General features: G+C 39.1%; 1 protein-coding gene across 1 annotated transcript in view; it reads left to right on the top strand.

Annotated features, from left to right (window-relative positions):
- KCNH8 (potassium channel, voltage gated eag related subfamily H, member 8) overlaps positions 1 to 21324 on the top strand; it is a 246613-nt gene that overhangs the window by 91924 nt on the left and 133365 nt on the right. Inside the window, exon 3 of the mRNA XM_004692289.2 lies at positions 15944 to 16075. Within this exon, the coding sequence (XP_004692346.1) occupies positions 15944 to 16075 (132 nt within the window). The remainder of the gene's footprint in view (positions 1 to 15943; positions 16076 to 21324) is intronic.

Genomic DNA, 21324 nt, shown 5'->3' with positions numbered 1-21324 from the left:
GAGTCTGCCTTTGTCCATATTCCAGAGTGCCAAACCCTCAGTACCTCACAATTAGATCCCTCAATTCTGTTTCTGGCCTTAGGTAACAACTCTGGCCTGGGAGCTGATTTTGAGTTTCCGCTCATCTTATTAGAAAACCACGGACATCTATGAGGAGATTCAATTAATATTTTGGGATGTTGGCCCTCCTGGTGATGCAGCAGGTTAAATAAAGCACAGCACTGCAAGCAGCCACAGCTACTACCAAACGAGTTTGATTCCCAGCCCCGGAGGTGATCCATATGGTGCAGCAGGCTCTCCTGACCCGCCCACTGCTCCCCTCAGCAGTGTACTTTGTCAATCTGTTCTGCTCCCCACTCTGCCTCTGGTGAATACTCTCACCGCCCCTGCACCTCTGCCTGTACCCCAGTTTTTTATGCATAAATAAATCTTAAAAAAAATTTTTTTTGGATGTCTCAGCTGTGAAGGTCTTTGTTGCATGAGAATTGTGAAGTGAACACAAGAAATTACATCATCCATAAAAACCCTTCAAGTTTATGTTCCACATGAATAATTATATAACACTGACTGGCTGTAGTTATATAAAAATAAAGTGGTGCTTTATGACCTGCCAGGAACCCATGACACCCATCAAGTGTACACAGTAACTGGAACCAGAAACGCCCATCTTTGGGACACTCACCTGGGTCCTTTTTCTCTGAGAGAAAAAAAAAATTCTTGCCCTTAGTTCAACCATCGTGATTTGGAATCTGAGTTGCAGTAAATGCTTTTAATTGGTCCTGCAATCTCCAGGTGTGCTCCCTAAACTCCTTCTCCTCACTGTCTCCAAAGCCATGTTCCTATATTACAAATATAATAATGCTTCTCACCTAGGATGAAGCTTTCAGTGGTTCCTCATTGTCTTCCAGGAAGAACATAAATTCTTCAGTTTGGCAACAGAAGCCACTTATGAGCTACATCCAGTCTTTGGTCTCTCTTCGAACATAGCCTTTTCCTCCCTCCCTTCTCCCTTCATTCCTCATCATGCCACATCCACCTTTAGCCTGCGTTTCATAGTTTTGTTTGGTTCTAACTTGCCTTGTGCTTTTTTATTTGATGTCTCCCTGTGAGAAATGGTACGTGCCACCCCCATCTCACGTTAAGCTAATCAAATCATCAAAGACGCAATTCAAGCTTCTCTTACCTGGGAGAGCCTCACCAGCCGTGGCCTTCTTTACACATCGTGCTTACATTTATGAAAGCCACTTATCTATTGAGACCTCATCTTAATTTAGCAGTATTTGGAGGTGAGGCTTTGGGAAGCAATTAAGTAATAAGGATGGGGCGCCCAGGTCAGTGCCCTGTGAGAGAGAAGGGAGCTAGCTTGCTCCCTTCCCACCACATGAGGGTATAATGAAAAGTCAGTGATTTGCAACCTGGAAAGGGCTCTTCCCAGAATCCGGCCATGCCGGCACCCTGATCTTGGAGTTCCAGCCTCCAGAGCTATATTTAGTAAGCATCTGTTCTTTCTAAACCACCCAGTTCCATGACCCTTGGCTGTGTCAGCCTGGACTAAGAAAACTGTGCCATTGCTTCATGTGTAGACTTGTCTCCTCCATGAGGTTGTTCAGGGTGAGGGCAGAATTTCTTTCTGGTGCCATATTAATCTAATCTTCAAATCTACAGTGCCTAGAACAATCCTTAGCTAAGAAATTCTTTATTATTATTATTTAAAAGGTCGATTCATTTGTGCATACAGAAATGGGGTACAGGCCAGAGGTGCAGAGGATTTGCCAGAGACAGAGTGGGGAGCAGAACAGGCAGATCATGAAAGTACACTGCTGAGGGAAGCAGCGGGTGGGTCAGGAGAGGTCTGCTGTGCCAGGTGGGTCACCTCTGGGGCGGGGATCGAACTCATGCTGAAATGGCTTTAGCTTCTTAATGCTGTGCTTTAACCCGCTGCACCACCAGGGAGGGCCCAGTTAAAAAATTCTTAATAAATTTTGCTGACTAAATAAAAATGTTTGCCTGGTGTTTCAGCTGAAGCCTGGTGCTCTTCCTGTAGTAGCCTTGAGATGGTGTATAAGTCTGTCTGTCTCAACAGGTAGTCTGCTGAGACAGACAGACTTGCCTGGTTCTGTTTCACCTTTTGGGTCTCTGCCCCCTCCAAGTTTTGCTAGGTCTCTGTTCCTAACTTCCTCTTTCCTTTCTGTTTTAAGTCTTAGAATCCATGCTAGTATGTAATTCTTTTCAATTTTGAGAACCCCTTTCTTCTCTCTACTCTACAGAAGGAGTGGCATTGTGGCATTTTATGCTGGGTTGATCTAGCAACATCTGTTTTGTGGGAAGCAGCCACGTTGTCTCCAGGCATTCTGGAATGTGGGATTGGGGTCTGGAGGATTGTTCACTCATATCCCTTTGCTCTTAGGCCTTTCTACACCAGCTGCCTCCAGGAGGTGGGGCCAATGCAGGAGCAAAAGAGGTAAACAAGGAAGGCAGCCAGAAGAAGTGAATGCCTCCCCAGAGCATGCAGGCAAGAAATGGCAAGGGGGAAAGCAGCTGGAGAGGCAGCCACAAGAGAATGCAGTGAAGCCAGCAACTGGCATGCAAGTCAGGAATCCGTATGCTTGGTGCTGGAGACAATGAGACCATTCAGAATTTGAAAAGAAGTATTTTTACTATGCCCAGAATGTGGGGCATGTGAGTATCTTTCAAAGCAGTAAGAGTTCACTAAGAAGTAGTCCACTTGTTGACCTTTCACCACACAGCAGAATGTTCATATGAATCCCATTTCCTGATGCATATCTGAGACCATAAATGTAGTAAAAAATCACCTTATTGTAGAAGTGCTATTTTATTTATTTTTATTTAACCATTCCAATGCACTTGAATGGGAAAAGTCATGCATTTAGTGTGTGAAGACTTGAGTTTCACACCCTGTGTGTGACCTTATAGTCACACCCTGTATATGACCTTAAGCAAATCATTTTATCCCTCAACACCTACTCTTATGCATGAAAGGCAAACATAATATTTCTCACTTAAAATAGCTAAAAAGATCTGATAAAGTGACAGAAAAGATAAAGAAAAATTCAAATGTAGCTGCAATGACCCCTAGAGTGTAGGTTTGTATCTAGTCGGCAAAATAACTCCCATCAAAACCAAAGAATCTTATGAACTAGGTGATTTGGGTCCATTTACTCAACTTCTTGAGCTTGTTTCCTCACCTGTAAGATGGCAATAAATGTCATAAAATCGTCTTTTTTGTTGTAAATGAGATATTGCTTATAAAGCACTTCACACAGTGCCTAGCACATGGGCACTCAATAAATGTTGTCATCCTCATAATCGATGGCATTATTTTTTTTAAAGATCCATTTATTTACATATATATAAGAACTGGGATACAGGTCAGAGGTGCGAGGGGCGGCGGGGGGCCGGGTGAGAGGATTCACCAGATACAGAGTGGGGAGCAAAACAGGCAGGTTGACTGAAATCCACTGCTGAGGGGAGCAGTGGGGAGACAGGAGAGATCTCCTGCATCATATGGGTCACCTCCTTGTCTGGGGATCAAACTCATGCTGCAGTGGCTGCAGATAGCTTCACTGTGCTCCACTTTAACCCCTTGCACCACTATGAAGGGCTACAATCAATGGCTTTAATATTTTAAAGTTGTTCTTTATTTGAGATAAACTCCATCATTCAGTGAAAACACATTTCTGAGCACCTGCCATGTCTGCCTTGCACATGGGAGAGTGCAAGAGAAAGGTGAGCCAGTCCTGGTCCTTGCTCCCCCTTACTGCATAGTCTACTGAGAAACACTCATCAGATAATCTTGTGGGCTCATTAGAGAGCTGGCAGGCAAATTATAGGTTGCTGTGGAGGAAATAACAGGTGTATCCATACAAATCAGGGGTACAGGGAAAATTTCATCAAGCAAGTGATGTTTGAGTTGAGTGTGGAAGGATGAGTAGAAATTTACTCCATGGAGAAAAGAACAGAACCATTTTAGGCAAAGAGAACCACTAATGCTAAGGTCCTGAGGGAGAGGCCTCGTTTGAGAAAAGAAGTCAGTGTTGGTGGAGAACAGACAGTTCTCCGAGTGTCTAGTGGGAGCTGGAACGTAGAGAGGAGTCAGGGCTTTGCAGGCCACAGTGAGGCTCCCATCAGTTCACTCCAGGCAGCCAAAGTGTTCTGAGGTGGAAGTCGTGTGGTGAATATTTCATTCTGCAAAACTTAATGCTACTCAGACCTGTAGTAGTAGCACCTGGAATTTAGAGGAAATGCAGATTATTAGACCCCTACCCATACTTACTGAATGAAATCCAGAGGGGACTCCCAACCCTGCAGTGTGTTCTTTCAGGGGCCCACCAGAAGATTTGAATGCACACAAAAGCTTAAAATCATCCTGGGTTAGACAGTGTGGCCAGTTAAGTTAGAAAAGTGAGTGGATTTAAAGCGGATTATAGATGGTTAGCTACTGAAATTGACAGGATTTGCTGATCTTTTTGGTTGGGTGGATAAGAAGAAATAAGTTTCAAATATGACTCTAAAATATATATCTGCAATAGAAATACCCTCACCTGGCTTTTTATAACCTGTGTGTATAAATTTTGAGCTAAGAAGGGAGGAAAACCTAAGGAATAAACTTGGGGGTTTTGTGTGTTTGTTTTTTATGTGTTTACTAATTCACAGAGCACTGATGAGATCGTCCAAGAAGTAGCATATTAAAAATGGCATCAAGTGAAAAAAAAAAGTTATGACTTGGAACATCTCTATAACTAGCAGTATGACCAAGCTCTAACGGGAGAGTTGATTTCTTTCTATGATAAGGAGAACTATTTTTCTTGAAGTCTACTTTCCCAGAATTCTTCAATTTTGAGTCCATTAAATTATCTTTTGAAACATCATGTTCCACTCTTTAAAAAAAAAAGCACTCTTTCAGAAATGCAGCAAAAGAAATCTTGTTAACAATGCTACTAAGGAAAGCTACTATTAAAAAGGAGAGCATTAAACTCAGAGTGTGTCTTGAGATTTAAAAAAATAAAATCCCTCTGCCTAAGGTTGTTTCATTGTGTAAAATATTGATAATGCCTTAGAAAATGCCTTGTTCTACTCTGTTTAAAGAGATTGCCAGAGTTCTCACATGCTTTCTCTTCTAGTTATTTTCACCTGACTCTGTATAAACTCTGGCTACCATCTCCATTTTACTCAAGCTTCCTGATTTGCATGTATTTTGCTTTGTGATGCAGTTCAGAAAGGTCCCATTTCATGCCCTTATGTCCATAGTAGCTTCTGTTCATGAAGTTGGAAGAAAAGTCTTGTCAGAGAACACACAAAAGCCACTGATGGTAAAGCCTATTTTTCAGATTTAGAAAATTAAGTATATTCTCCTCAAACGAAGAAGGAAGTGATCACCCTCCACTTAGGAAAATAGGGCTTGTCTGGGTAATCTAGAATAAACCACTATGACAATCATAACTAGAGTCTTTGTAGCAAAAGACTGAATTGCAAATGGTGTTTCTTAAATAACTTGGGAGTATAGAGTCAAGTGGAAACTCCCAGAGAACAAAGTATTAATGCCTAGTGTTCAATATTCTGCAGATTTATACATAAGAAGTCAAGAAAGAAAAGTCTCTTGATCATTTCTTGCAGAATACCTATTTTTACAAAAGCTGCTTTATTGGAAAACAGGCACACTTGTGACTGTATTTTCTGCCTTAGTTTTTTATTTATTGTAACTCTGTTACAATGAAAGTGTTGAGTAATTGAGACAGGTCAGGCCATCTCAGCTGCAGATAGGTAGGTAGTAGGTAGGTAGATAGATGTAGATGTAGTTATATAAACTGCAAAGCCAAAATCATGTGCTACCTGACTCTTTACAAGAAAAGTGTGCTTTTCTCTGGAATATACCATGTCTTTAAGGTCAGATATCAAAACTGAACACTCATGGCTTAGCAGATCTGAATTGCTGTGTTTTAATCACATGTATAGGCTCAAAATGTTGAAGGGGAATGTCTAGAATCATATGGAAGTGAGAAAATATTAAATATGTATTTATTCTTCATAAAACCATGTCTGTGTTGGGGCAGGCTAGTGAGTGCCAATAATTCACCTTAGCATGTGGATAACATGCTTCTACAGACGTCGGGGTTTAAGTCCAAGTGCTGGTCAGGATCAGCTCTCTTAGGGGAGAAGCAGTAAGTTGAGGAAGCATCTATCGTTTCTCTTCATATGCTTGCCAAGTTGTGACTCAGGGCAATCTGGCGCAGTGTTCTTAAGTCTTTGCTGAGAGTGGGGTTTGCACAATGGAAGAAATATTCAGTATGTTTGTTGTCTGCATGTTCTTGGAAAGTGCTAAATTGACACCTAAAACTGCAATCTTACACTTAAACACTGGAGAATTGTCATGAGAGCCTTAACCATTTCTGTTCTGTTTCTGTTTTCTTGTTTTCAAATTCTCATCTCAAATTTTCTGCCTTCTCCCATAGAAATATTTTCCATCCTTTTACCTTGCCAGCCCAATCTGTTAAGCACAGCTCCTTGTTCTGAACTTAATTGCTTAAGAAGGACTTCATCAATGATTAATTCATCACATGCCCTGGGTAATTTTATCAATAATATACACAAGCATAATTTTTCTTTAAGATATCAAAACTAGATTATTCATCCATGTGATGATCATTCCTTTGCAGTTTTTTTTTTCATTTTTTTAGCTTATTTTTCATTATTTTTTTTAACCCTCCAGCAAACCACCAATGCCTATACCCTGTCAAACTGAGCATCATACCATATATGGAGGTCTGGTCTCAACTCTTCCAACATTTAACATCTGTTCCTTGGAAACTTTACTTAACCATTCTGAACTCACACTTCTCATCTTTACAATAAAGAATCCCACTCATCCTTTCTAAGATCTTTTCTGATTTGAGCAATCTGACTTTTTGCTTTGCCTCAATATTAGATTAGATGTTCAAGGAAATGCTGAATAATTTTCCAATTTCCATAGTAATGTTTTCTTAAGATAAAGAAGTCATGAATTGTTTCATGCATATGCAAAAGACAAAGATCTTTTTATTTTTATATATACACATATATACATGTATATTTACATTATTTTTCATTTTGTGCATTTTTTCATCTCAGTTGAAATTCCCGTGGGCTTCCCACCACCACTTCATCCTTGTGCCATCACCATAGACCCGTGTGCTCTTCCCACCCCAGTTTTTATCTTGTTACCTCTTTCTCCATAGAATGTCTCTGGTTTATAATTGTTAGTTGATCTTCTTTTTTACTTTATTACACTTACTACATATATAATATATTTTCCCCCCAATCCCTTACACTCCTGCTATGAGTGAAACCATCCAGTACTTTTCTTTTTCTTTCTGGCTTATTTCATTAAGCATGATCTAAAAGACAAAGATTTTTATAACAAACATCCACCCTACACCAGCCCCTAGCTTTAATAAATGCTAATACTGAGCATTGGTTGCTCCTGATTTTGTTTTACTGGCTAAAGAATTATGCATATGTATATTATGTACTGTGTATAGACACAGTAGATACATGGTGTACAAATTTATACATATATAATTGTATAAAAATGTATGCTTTCATACAGTGTACATAAATTATAAAGTCATTACTTTGAAAAAAAAAAAGGCCAAAATTTTGTCTATGTTGTGTGTGTTTTACAATTATTGGCCCTTTCAAAGTTTTCATCTTCACATATATCCATGATGCAGATGTGGTACATATACTTGTAATGGCCATTTCTGAGGATATCACCAATAAAGGAGGAAGTCAGCACTCAAATATACATGCTGTCATCTAAACCTTGTATTCTTTCCCTCGACTGCCCTTTATAAGTGTCTTTTCATAATAAGGGTCTTTGTAAACAACGTACGTTGACTTTAGTCATCGTAAGCCAAAATAATAATTTATTAAAAATTTATGTTGTAACTTGCAGGACCAAAGAAAGTAAGGTGCAACCAGGCTTTGAAAAAGACAGGCAGCTGTCAGATATCTGGGTAGCAGCAATCCCTGGAAACACTTACCTGAACCTCATTGTTGAATGAGCCCGCTTCCTCCATTTTTAATCTGAAGTCCCTCTGCCCAAAATAAAAGTTAGCAGAAAAGAACCCCTGAGTGGTCTAGTATGGATGAATTTCCCATGCCATTATTCATGGTTCCTGGCCTTCAATATTCAGTGACTCTGCTTCTTCCTTCTTTTATCTTGAGTTTCTCGGTTTTCCAGATTAAATTTGCCAAGAGAGAAAGATGTGTACCAGGACCCACAACAAGTTTGATGTTCTCCCAGGGTCACTCACATAGAGGAGCTTTGGTTCCCAGTAGAATATGGAAGTGTGGTGACAAGAGTTGGGGCCTGAAATGTCTATACTTATTGTGGCAACCTTGTAACTGTGCCCCTCACTTCTTTGGGTAAAGAGTAATCTGACTGCCCGGCTGTTTTGCTCCAACACATTGCTCTGTTGGCACAAAGGACATACTTTCCATCAGCTGCTCCCAACCAATAACTGAAAAAGGCAGGAATGCTGTGACACTTCTGTTGCCCAGGAGAGCCAAACTGTGGTTGACTGGGCTGGATGACTCCCTGATGGCCTGGGCACTTTCCTTGCAGTTGCATTGGGATCTAGGACACTGTCATCCAAAATTTCTACACCCTCTCTTTGCTTGTCTATTACACTTGTTATAATAGAGACTTGTTATAAGAGACCCCAGATCTGCTTTGTGGTCTTCTCCTATTTTCCTATTCCAAAGACCTGAATTATGGACAAATAGTTCATGAATATTCAAAGTCAGCATTCCTTGGCAAGCTCATATTCATTTCTTAAGATTGTCACCCCCCCCCACGTTTTACCACTTTTTCTCATATCCTGTATACCTTCGCCCTTCTCCTCTTTTTTTTTTTTTTTTTGCTCTAGCATTTGAAACCTTGTAATAAATTCTGCAATTACTTATAATTTATTGTTTCTCTCTCTGAAGTAGAATATAAGTTCTCTTAGGCATCTCTAATCTATTGTTTAGCCAAACACTTGAAAACAGTTCCCAACAGTTCCCAGTCCTCACAGGCACTCAATAAATATTTGTTGAATGAATGAATAATTTTCTGTGTACTGACTTGCAATGCCATAGCCAAACATCTTATTATGGGTCGTAAATTGAGTAATTTTGAACTCCCAGACCCTCTAGACCATGCTGAGTTTATGCAGCATCTTGTCCATTGACATCAATGATTATCCTTATTGCCCCGTAAAGACTATTGATTCCTACAAGTAAAAGCCTTGTTTTATTAGAGGGGCTTAACTCGATCCTTAAATTTTCATTTCAAGTGTTTTTTCACTGAACAACTGTAAGTTTGAAGAAATCTTAAATTGCTTTTCTTAAAGTCAAGCATGTAGGGAGTAAGTTTGTTTCAGTGCCTTGTTCTCAGAAACAAGTGACCTGTGAATGGCCGTCACAAAGTCAGACCTGTTGAAACAGATATGTTGGCTCCTCACTAACAATTGTCCATCCTAACTCTGGGGGACTTTCTTTCCCCCAGAGATCATTAAAAAGAAAGATCCAGGGTTCAGACATTGATTTAGGCTCAGTTCTCCATATTACTCTCCCAATCTTAGAGTCAAGTCCAGGGTCTATTGCTGTGTGTCCTGCCTAGAGTGAGGACATGGAGAAGACCCTTTCAGAAGCTTCCTTGGGAAGCAAAATGCAGAAACATACTGGAAGGAGGGGCCAGGCAGAGCCATTATGAATGAGGTCAGAATATGAACACATGAACAACTTAGGTAACTATACTTAGACACTGCAGTCAGGAGGTTTGTAGAAGTATATTTTCTTCATCTCAGTTGAGAACTGAGAACATCACCAGTGGTGGTGTTTGGATCCTGTTGCTACAAGGGATACAAAAGCACATCTAAAACTAGGACCCTGTGTCCTTCAACTAAGAATGCATTCCAGTCTGAAGCTCAAGTAACTGACTCTTGTTTCAAATGGAGCTTCTACTCTCATCCTTTTTTTTTTTAATTTTTAAAAATATATTCATTACACCATCCTTCATTTTTATGCAATGTATGATTTCCTTGTGAAATTCCTACCACCCATTCACCTGTGCACCCATCACCACAGCCCCTTGTGCTCTTCCCACCCCAGCCTTATCCTCCTCCCCTCTCCTCCTCTACACAATGTCTCTGGTCTGCAGATGCCTGATGCTTTTGATTTTTACTTTATTTTAGTTACTTTTTTTTATTCCTCTTTTGTTTTCGCTACATTCCTCCTGTAAGTGAGACCTTTTGATAAGATTGTGAATGAAATGTGTCGATATCAGTCGTCATATCACCTTTGTCTCTTATGACACTTGATAAAGCACCTCTATCATTATGCCTGTAACTTAGGTAGAAAAGAAAACCACATGAAAGTGAAACTCAGTAGGAACCCACCGAATGATTCCCAGAATATTATAGAAAAGCAAACTTTAAAAAATAAACTCTGTCTTGTTTAAATGCCAGTCTTTAACAGTTATTATTTGATCGTGAAGATAATATTACACACCTCAATTTCCATGTTTGTAAAATGTGATTCAGGTTGGTGGGATTTTGGTTAAATTGATCAATAAGAAGTTCAGGTGGAGTTCATCTAATGTATGTGACTCTTTATCTTCCACAAAATAATAGATTCTTCATAGTTGACAACTCTCCCTAAGTCACTGTAGCCTGTATTATGTTATATGGACTCTTGTCACAGTTTCTCCTCAGACTTTGTCCCTTTGTCCCAACTCTTCTAAATCTATTGCAGCTGAATGTGTGCTTACCCATACAGGAAAGCCCCTTCAGTTACAGGTGACAAATATCTCGCTTATTATCAGAAGCAGTTGGGTTTTGTTGAAGCCCTGCTAGTCAGTTGTCTAGCAAATGACTCCGTAAACACAGATGTTGGAACTGTTGACCAAAGCTCATCTTGAGGGTGTTTTCTAGATTTTAAGTTCCCAAGAACCTCTTGTTCCTAATTATTAGAAATTTCAGAGACATGACTATACAGATTCCTGGAAGAAAAATGAAGTATTTCGATTTAAGGGGAAAAGGAATTTGAAGTAAAATGAAAAGAGAAAAAAAACCTCTGAACGTTCAAATCAGTTCAGCATCCCTTGATTTTGCTTTCTTCCTCTTTCCCTCTCTCCTTCTTTCCTTCCTATTTTTATTTCTCTCTCTTTTTTTAAATTTAGATATCCTACCTTACCATAAAACTTCTCAATTGTTTAATTGGATATTTGTCAGAACAAAATCATGAGAAATATGTAAAAAGTGATGAAAGAAAGAAGCTTACTCCAAATCTCTGGAGTTGTAAGAATCCCATTATATCCCTTCATGATTATTCTACAAACATAAAGATCACAAAGAAGAAATTAAAATTAATTTAAAAATTAAAATTAAAAATAAAAATAAAATTAAAAATTTTTAAATAAAATTAAAATTATTAAAAATAAAGATCACAAAGAAGAAATTTAATCCCACAATCCACACTAATATTCTGTCTGTATCTCCCAGGTGGTTTTGTACACAAAAACAAATTTAAGGCACATGGTTTCATGAGATCCTCATTTTTCATTAACATTGGAATGAAAGGTGCTCTTAGTCAGTGCCCAGCTCAGGGAAGTCTCCTGCCAGTTCCTTCTATCTCAGGCTAAATCATTCTGCCCTCCACTGGGTGCACAAGGCATCCAGCACCCTCTACTTTGGCTCACTAGTACCCTACATTGTTGGGAGAGAGGCTGCTCTGGGTCCTTCAGGGGGCTGTGCTCCTTTTGGATCTGACGATTCTCGATCCCACGCTTGCTTTCTTTGCTAGTCTAATTCCACTGTGGAATTAGAACTTCCATATTGCTAAGTGTTTAGAATGTTACACTAGCGCTTCTTCCTATAAGCAATGAAAAGTCAAGTCATTCTTAATAGAACCCTATGCTTTCGCAGCATGTTGGAAGTAGCGTGGGAGAAAGACTAGAGTGAGAAGATACTTTCTAAGAATAGGCTAGAAATGCTTAAGGCCAGAACAAAGCAGTAGTAAATAGGACAGAGGAAAGGCAAGTCAGAGTTCTACGTGGACTCACTCAGGGTTCCCATGCTGCCCCCCTCTTTCTGTTACAGAGGGAAATGGTCTATCTCTACTACCATTAGGAGTAATCTTGGGTCCTCACCTGAACAGCTCCTTTGATCTCATCCCAGCCCCAAAAGTATCCCATAGACAGATATTTACAAACTCTCCCACCTGTCACTGTATTATCATTAATTACTAAATAAGATGATGGTTGCTGAAAACCAGACTTCACAAATTTAACAGAAAGTGAGAGGAGCACCTGAAACTTTTTAGGTTATGTGATATTGATGTTAACACTCCGAATGTTATAATATTACAGTCATCGTTTCAAAATCTAAAGATCACAAAGATTTTTCATTAAAAATCCAATCAAAATCCTGTTTGATGTATGAGCCAAGAAAACTTGCCAAGTTAGGTTATATTGAGAAACCTAATGTGTTTCTCGTCATTTAGGAGCAAGGTCAGGAATCATCAAAGAGGAGGGAACAACTCACAACTTGTTTTCTTTGTATCTGTACCTCTTTGTATTAAACCACACATTCATACTGGAAACTTAGCATTAGTTTTCATTTATTGACAAAAGTCTCTTTTGGGCATACATGGAAATCACGTAAGTTTCACACCATGGTAAGTATTAGCCAGTCAAATTCTCCTGATCTTTGTTTCCAAGGAAGGAAAAGAAAGTAACAGAATGGAAGATAGGACATTTTACCAGATTTAAACTCTACATAGTTATTTATGCAATTCTCAAAATAAATTTTACCATATAGGGTATAAACCCTTTTTTCTCTCCATGAATTGTATTTATTCATGGAAATTAAAGGTGTTATTAACTTAAATCCTGGCAGAGCCTCATCTGTTTCAACACTCACCAACCCACATGGTAATTACTACTGCTATATACAGAAGGACTAAGAATTGACACAAGATTTCTGCCCTCTAACCCTGCTTTAAAGAATCCTGCTCATCCCAGGATTTGAGATGTGGGATTTGTTTCCTCCCATCTTAACCCTAAGAGAGATCAATCCTAACAGAATTGAATTGCTAATGACTGAAAGAAGTTTCATGATCATCATTGGGCCCATGGGTAAAAGAGGGAAAGGCAGACCCTGGAGAATCACCTTGAGTTATTATAGTCGTGCAAGATTGAGGTTTTGGCTGAGAGCCAGATTAGAAGAGGACTGGTCGGGAGATCTAGGAGAGCAGAAAAAGGAAAGATAAGGGAGCAAAATTAAGTGTGAAGGGTCTTGCTTTGAACCTGATTCATAGGTTTTGACCTCTGTTCTTACTTTGTATGCTTTTCTTCCAAATTTTCATGGTACCAATATGTGAGGCAGTTGGTGTGGCTAATTGTAAAGAAGCAGCTGAGAGAAGAAAGGAAGGAGCAAAGGAAGAGGAGGGAAAGAAGAATGAGGGAGGAAGGGAAAAAATAAGCTTAAGTGTCCCTTAGACTGCTTGCAAATACACATTTTTTTCCTCCTCTAAGCAATGGAAAGGTAGAGTCAGCTAGTTCACATTAAATCATTAGAAAACTGAATTTAGAGGAAGCCATATTAATAAAGATTTATTGAATGTATAAAATTTCAAAGATCACATCTTGTATCTTAAAAGCCAAATCTCAAAGTGATCCTTCACCTCTCCCAGAACATGATGTGAAATGATGAGCGTGCAGCAAGAGCTAATTGTGTTACCTGTGTTTCCTTGGCTTCCACCTCATTTTGTGCTTATGCCTCTCCTTTGCTTGTGCAAAGGCTCTGTGGAGAGAGTATGCTTGCCCAAGTGCATGGACAAAATGGATTTTCAGGAAAACGAATAGCCACTGTTCTTATTTGCTTGATGTTCTTGCAAGATAATTTGCAGACTGTTTTAAAATGTCAGATTGCTACCATCCTCATGTCTCCACTGTTACTTCTCTAGCTGCTGATTGATTGCTTGACCTGAAGTCCCTTTTTGTTCCTATAGCATTAATGGAAAAGTCTCCCAACTTGAAATGGTAGCCACTGAGAAAAATTGAAGCAAGAACCATACTGGGGGTTACAGTGTTTGGCCAGGGACATGGCTCACTTCTGAGGTTTCTTCATTAGCATACTCAATAGAGGTGGAGCTTCATGGGTTTTGTAGACTGAAGGATGCGAAACTTAAGGACTGAAAGAACCAGGTTCCAGAGAGGCTCACTGACGCCTCCAAGGTGAATGTTGGAACTGCAGAGGTTGGTGATGGGAGTGTGGGAGGCTGAGAGCTGGGATGGCTGTCACAGAGATGTTTGGAAAGATGAGTGGAACAAAACCATAGTTCTGAGTCAGAAAAGCAAGGAGCAATTCATGCCTTGAAACTATTAGGAGAATATAGGGAAGATATATCCTGAATACTTTACATAGGGAAAGGACATTATACAACATTTATATCATGTGAATTCACTACCACTTTACAAAAATTACAACAGCATCTGCAATAAAATATGATTTATATGTCAGGTGACACATAAGTACAAATCAGTGGCTTTATATGGTGCCGACTTGAAGTAAGACTGTCATTTTCAACTCATTATCTATTCCAGTACCAAATTGATAATCAGCTGTGTGGAAAATTGTGACATCTAGTACAATATATGCAAAACAAATCAAAATATAAAGGCTATTTTGTCTTATACCTTGACTTTGAAATCAACTCCCAACTAATATGGAATTTTTTTTTTTTTTCCCCATCAGAAGAAAAATAAAGCAAAATTTTGTGACTACATTAATACTTTACTTTTTAAGCAATGCTTTCCCCACAATCTCAACTATTTCTGCCAGTGATGGTTTGTAGAAGGAAATCTAGTGCAACAATTTTGTGTATTTTGAAATATGTAAAGCTATACAACTTCAAAATAGCAACCTTGAACTTGAACTTGGGTCTACTAGTGATATTTTTCAGTGATTCTTTTGTAAATATATATACATATATAATAGAGCTTGATAATTGCTTTTGAAGATATGTTCTTGAAATGAAATATACACACTGAAAAATACAAGTAGCATAAGTGTAAAATTGATAAAATTTCAGAAACTGAACACTCCTATGAATACAAACATTAAGATGATAAAACAAAACTTGATGGGTACCCCAACACTTTCAACCATACATCTCCCAAAAGATAGTCACCATCCTGCCTTTCAACACCAGAGATTAGTTTTGCTTGTGCAAATGCATTTATATTACAATCTCCTCATTTATATCTGGCCCCTTTTACTCAACATTATGCTAGCAATATCCATTTGGTTGCAAATTACTGCTCATCACTCATCCACATTGCTATATAATGTAGCATTTTGAAAATATAAACACTGCCAAACAGGATATATATTAATTTACAAACGACCTACAATGTTTGAGAGTTCAAATGGCTACTTCCCCTTGCCAAACAGTGTTTCTACTTTTATTTTAGCCCTTTTGGTGAGCAATTATTGACTTATTTTTAAGTGAAGCATAAACCTCTAGCAAATTCATACCAAACAAAGATACTTATTTAAGAGCCAGTGTATGTTGGGAGCAGAAAAGGACAGTGTCTCATAAAGCAGAATGCTTGGACATCAACCAATTCAAAGAAGAACTACAATTTGATGTAAGCAAAAATATGTCAGCACAGACAAGAGTTTTTGTTTCAAGTACTGCCTTATTTTCAAAGAAAGCATTTCATTTGGGAATGAAGCGACGTGCTGATTGGATTAGACATTTGTGGAATCTGAAAATCAGAGACTTGGGAGGGAGTGTGGGAACAGTAAAGACTTTAGTAACTATACCACTTAATGATTAAAATGTTCATAGAAGAACACAAGACAGAAGCTTATTTGTCTTCTTATTACTGTTGCAGGGTCTCCCTTTTGGTGCCTCCTGGACATTGTTCCTATAAAGAATGAGAAAGGCGATGTGGTGCTTTTTCTGGCCTCATTCAAAGATATAACAGATACGAAAGTGAAGATGACTCCAGAAGATAAAAGAGAAGGTTTGTACTGTTTTCAGAAAACATTGACAGATGGAGTAACATTTTGAAATTGTTTACTCAAAAGCTGGAAAGAAAAAAATTTGTCTTTTAATAACAGCAACTGATAAATATTCATATCTGTTTGCAGTCAATATTTAGTCCTTATTCCAGAATCATAACGACTCATATAAATTTACACTCCTGCCTCTGTAATAAAGCCTGATTTGACAGGAACTGGAAGTTCATATTTCTGTGAAAATAGGATAAGTATGGTAAAACAATCAATCATAAGCTAAAGATTTATACCTCCTTGTTTTATTATGGAAGTAAATTAATTGATATCAATATATGAAATTAAAATGATATGATTAAAATTTCATCTAAAGTGCAGTAGCTTGAAACTTAGTGAGCAAAATTTCTTTTTTTTTTGTACAAAAGAAGAACTCAAGGTTAATAGTTGTTTGAGTATAAAACTTCCAACAAATGTATATCGAAATTTCATAGTATAGGATGGTATCATAACTTGTTTTAAAATAGTAATTTTTTGGACCTTCAAAGGATTCTTTCTAGGATTTTACATTGCCTACCTGGTAGCTTATTAAGAAATTCCCTGCATTTCATCTCGGTTGACAAAAATTAACACTGAAAAGATGCTGATATTTCCTTTACATAGGGATTAGGATTAGGCATTTTGGGGATCAGAGAAAAGGCATTTGTCAGTGTAGAGATGTCCTGTCTTTAAATAACTTCTTTATTAGAAACAGCTCTTTAATATTTCAACAACTCTTCATATGATGGGCTTTTACAAATGCGTGCACGTGTGTGTGTGTGTGTGTGTTAAACATATGATGTCCCTTGATGTGAACACCAGTGGAAAATTATTAGTTTGTAGCTTCCACCTTTGACTGCTATCATTTGAAGTGTTTGCAAATACAAGATTGATTTCCTGTTTATTTGCATGACTAAATACGGTGGCATATTTTCCATACACAGGAGAAGAGTAGTCAATGATAGTTCCTTGGTTACCAGAGTAAGTCCACCAAGAGAACAGAAAAGTGGAGAAATCAGTGTGCAGTTTACTTCTTTTTACTTTGGTGTGTTCTTTGGTATGTTCTTTAGTATTACAGGAGTATAAAAGGTATAAGTAAGAACAACACTTCTGACATCAAGTGAGTGAGTTTATTTCATATCAACAATCAATTCTGTACCTCCCTGAACAGCAGCTGAGTAGCTAATAATATAATTCACTCTATCACGAACTACTGAGCTCACTTTAAAACTCCAAATTGTCCTCCCTTTGGACACCTGTCACAAGTATTGGGTGTCCAGGGACCCCTGCCCTTCTGTACAAGTTGACTACAAACCCTAAGTCCCCCCAATGCCTACACCTTTCCAAAACTTGTAATTTATTAGACTGACTCACAGAGCTCAGGGAAACATTTTGCTTAGACTGTCAGAGGATACCTCTCAGGGATCACCCAGCGCAAGAGATGCACAGACAAGGTGAAGAAGGAGGCACAGAGGTCTCATGCTTGCCCCTTCATGTGTTCAATTCATGTCCCTAAGCCCTGCTGTGCAGGAGTTTATACGGAGGGCCATTACATAGGCACTATTGATTAACTCATTTGTCATTAGTGATTGACATGACCGATAGCCCCGCCTCTCTCCTTGGAGAATTAAGGATTGGGACTCAGAGTTCCAATACAGTCTTGGCTTGTTTTTTCTGGTGACCACCCTCTACCTCCACATCATCTCATTAGCTTACAAAAGATACTACCCCCCCCCAAAGATTTCCAGCTTTGTGGAATCAAGGAAGCAAGGATAAAACCCAATAAATATTACCTATGATGCCAAAAGGAGGTTATTTGAATAAAATTATCATGCACTTATTAAATAAATATGGGTGTGTATAAACATTACATATATATTAATATATATATACACACACATACATATATATAGAGAGAGACAGACAGACAGACAGACAGACAAATATAAAACTACCCATAAAAGAAATATATTTTTTTTGGTCTCCAAAGAGGCAGTTTTAATCAACTTAATAACTTGTTTTGAACAGAAGGATCAAGTCTATTTAGATTTTTGTAATTTTTTCGTCATCTCTGGTTTTTGTCCCCCATCTCTTTAGCTAAGGAGAAAAGTCCAGCTTGGGAGACTGTAATGGCAAAAAGGAGCAAGGTGTATTCATTCAGCTGGAGTCTGATAACGCTGCATAGAAGCACTTTGGTTTTTCACCCAAGTTCTGCTCTAGCTGAGAAAGAAGAAGAGTAAAGCAGATAGAACAGCAGCGTGTTCCCTTTCATTTTGATAAAGCTAATAACTCCTAGTGAGTTCTTGTTAAGCAAGTATTCCTCAGTCAAAACAGAACTGTCTTGGGCCTCCCTGGTGGCCTAGGAGTTAAGTCTCAGTGCTACCGCTGTGAAGACCACCGTAGCGCCCTGAGTTCAATCCCCAGGCAGGAAGCTGACCCACATGGCGCAGCAGACCCCTTCTATTTTGCCACTGCTGCTCCCCTCAGCAGTGTATTTCAGTCAGTCCACCTGTTTTGCTCCCCACTCTGTCTCTAGTGAACCACATCTCCTCCAGCCCCCGCACCTTTGGCCTGCACCCAAGTTCTTCTATGCAAACATAAATAAATATTTTCTTTAAAAAAAAAAAAAACTGTCTCTGCTAGAGCAGAAGCAAAACTCCCCAAGATACAATGTAAAACCAGACAAGACTAGGTGCTGTCCAAAGACTCTTTTCTTTTGAAAGAGACAGAGGAAGAGGCCACCCTCTACAGTCCTATCTCCTTCCCAACACAGCCAGACAATGACCTATGTATTTGCAATATAGTACCTTTAGTGTATGGGGTAGAGATAAGTTCTCCCCACACCAGTGTAAAAGAAAGAGCAAAGTCCATGAGAATTGGAGAAATGGGAAGGAAAAGGTCACAAGGGAAATAATATGGAAGCAACTCTGGAAAGATGAGTAAAACTTGATAAACTGAAAGGAAGGGATGTTCATTTGGAAGCTATTTGTAGTAACAAATAGCTGACTGGTTCAGAAGTAGATTCTAAGAGTCTAAATTCAACTCTACATAAGCAGACAGGGCTTACATCCTAAAGAATTTGTGATGTCTTTCTAGGGAATTGAGATAGTATGGAGATATGGTTTACTGTTAGAGCAGTGGGAAATAAAGAAAAAGAGGAACTTGGTGAATTTCAAGTTTCCGGTGTGGGGGCTGTTAGCATTGAACTGTGTACCCTCAAAACTCATGTAGCCCTCACTCCAGTAGCTCAGAATGTGACTGAATTTAGGCTTTAAAGTAAAAATTAAGGTAAAATTAGTCCATTAGGGGAGACCTCCATCCTATCTGACTGGTGCCCCTATAGGTCAAGGAGACACAGAGACACCAGGGCTGAAAAAAGACCCAACTGAGACTCAGCAAGATGGCATCACTTCCTCTTTTAACCCTAGATAGAAGTGCTCTGAGCTCCTGGATATGGAGATTAAGTTCAAATTACTTACGAATCGGCTCACAAAGCCCCTCACCAGCTCTCCAGCTATGAGTCCACTTTCAATCTTCTCGAAGTCTTTGGACAGGCCAAGCTGGTCTGTTCACACTTAACTAATGCAACTCACTTATTTACTTTTCTTACCACCCAGTTCCTCAAATTTTCCATCATTTGGAGTTTCTTTGTCACTCCTATTCACCTTGAAAATCCCACCTTCTTTTTTCAGTTTACCTGAACAAACTCAGGTCATCCTGATGTCCTCCCCTTACACCTCTCTATGTCTCTCTTCCTCTTCTGACCTGCCGAGTACTCACCTACCCAACTTCCCTTACCTTGTCTTTCCCAAACCATGAGGAGCATTGAAGTTGGCATAAAACTGCAAATGTCTGAATTTTTGCAGGGCTTTGCATGAGTGCATACCTCTTATTGATTAATTGTATTAAATGGCCTTCATCTACATAGAAGAGTTTGGGTCTTTTAAGAGTCCCTTTCCTCTGTATTCAGTTTCCTGCATCTCAGTTTTCCAAACTTCTCATAGCATTTCATTCATTATGCTAAATTGGTTTTCCTTTCAGACCAGTTGAGTACAATAATATGTGCCTTGTTTTTCCAGGCACAGGGCCCAGTGCAGTTATTTTTGTTTATTTCTGGTAGGGTGTCCCAGATTTGGTTTGAAGTGATGGTTGACAGTGGGCTATTCATTATGTGGGAACAGCATCATCAGTTATCCCAGACGGAGAATTTCAATTACAGTTTCTCCAATGTGGGCACTTCAAATTTGTCTTGAGAAGGTAGGGCTTGATGTGTGAAACTTTTCATATTTTATTCAGGTGGAAGCACAAATCAGAACTCATATGCAGTAGCATCAGTTTATAGAATCTCACCGCTGGCAGGTAGCAGCAGGTTGACATTATTAAGTACTCTGACAAAAGTTTTATATCACATCTCCCTTTTTTTCTTATTAAGTAGCTTCAGAAGAAATAATAATAATGAATAGCTGTGTTCAACCATCAGATAGGAATTGCACTTAGTTTCAAGTAGCTGAAAACTTAACTAAGATAAGCTTAGATGGCTGAGTTTATTTTTGTCATGTTTCAAAGAGTCTGCAACTGAGCTTCCATGTTGTAATAACAACGCCGAGATGATGAAGGTTTCTGGGCTCCTTTTCCCTTTCTGCTCTGCTGTTCCTTGGCCGCTTTTGTCACCTCAGACTTGGTGGTGGCTGAAGATGCCTACTGTGCCTTTAGAACTTCTTTCCGTTGAATATACAGAGAGAACAGGAAAGCGCAAAGGGCAAGAGTTTTACCCATCAGATTTGCTTTGGGTACAGGAACAAATGTCCCTCCTTTTGCCGCTCCTTTCTACCAGGGGTTTCTACCCACACATCATTGAGCATAACTCAATCACTTGGCTTGGCCATCTCTAAAGGCAAGCAAATCTAGAAAATCATCTTTAGGGCTTTATTTTTAAAAGTGCTCACATTTTTATAGTAGAAAGAGTGTCTTTAGAAAGGCCTCAGAAGTGTCACAACAGGTTAAAGTGCAGCACTGTGAAGCTGCCGGCAGTCACTTCAGCGCGAGTTCAAGCACTGGCCAGGGAGCTGACCCACATGGCGCGGCAGACCTCTCCTGTCTCCCCGCTGCTCCCCTCAGCAGTGTGCTTCATCAATCTGCCTGTTCTGCTCCTCACTTTGTTTCTGGTGAATCTTCTCGCCACAACTGTACCTCTGGCCTGTACACCAGTTCTGTATACATA

This window comes from Condylura cristata, unplaced genomic scaffold (assembly GCF_000260355.1).
Source record: "Condylura cristata isolate star-nosed mole 26May11 unplaced genomic scaffold, ConCri1.0 scaffold00033, whole genome shotgun sequence".
In the NCBI taxonomy this organism is placed as follows: Eukaryota; Metazoa; Chordata; class Mammalia; order Eulipotyphla; family Talpidae; genus Condylura; species Condylura cristata.
The sequence above is the reverse complement of the archived record's forward strand: the minus strand, read 5'-3'. Positions and strand labels throughout refer to the sequence as shown.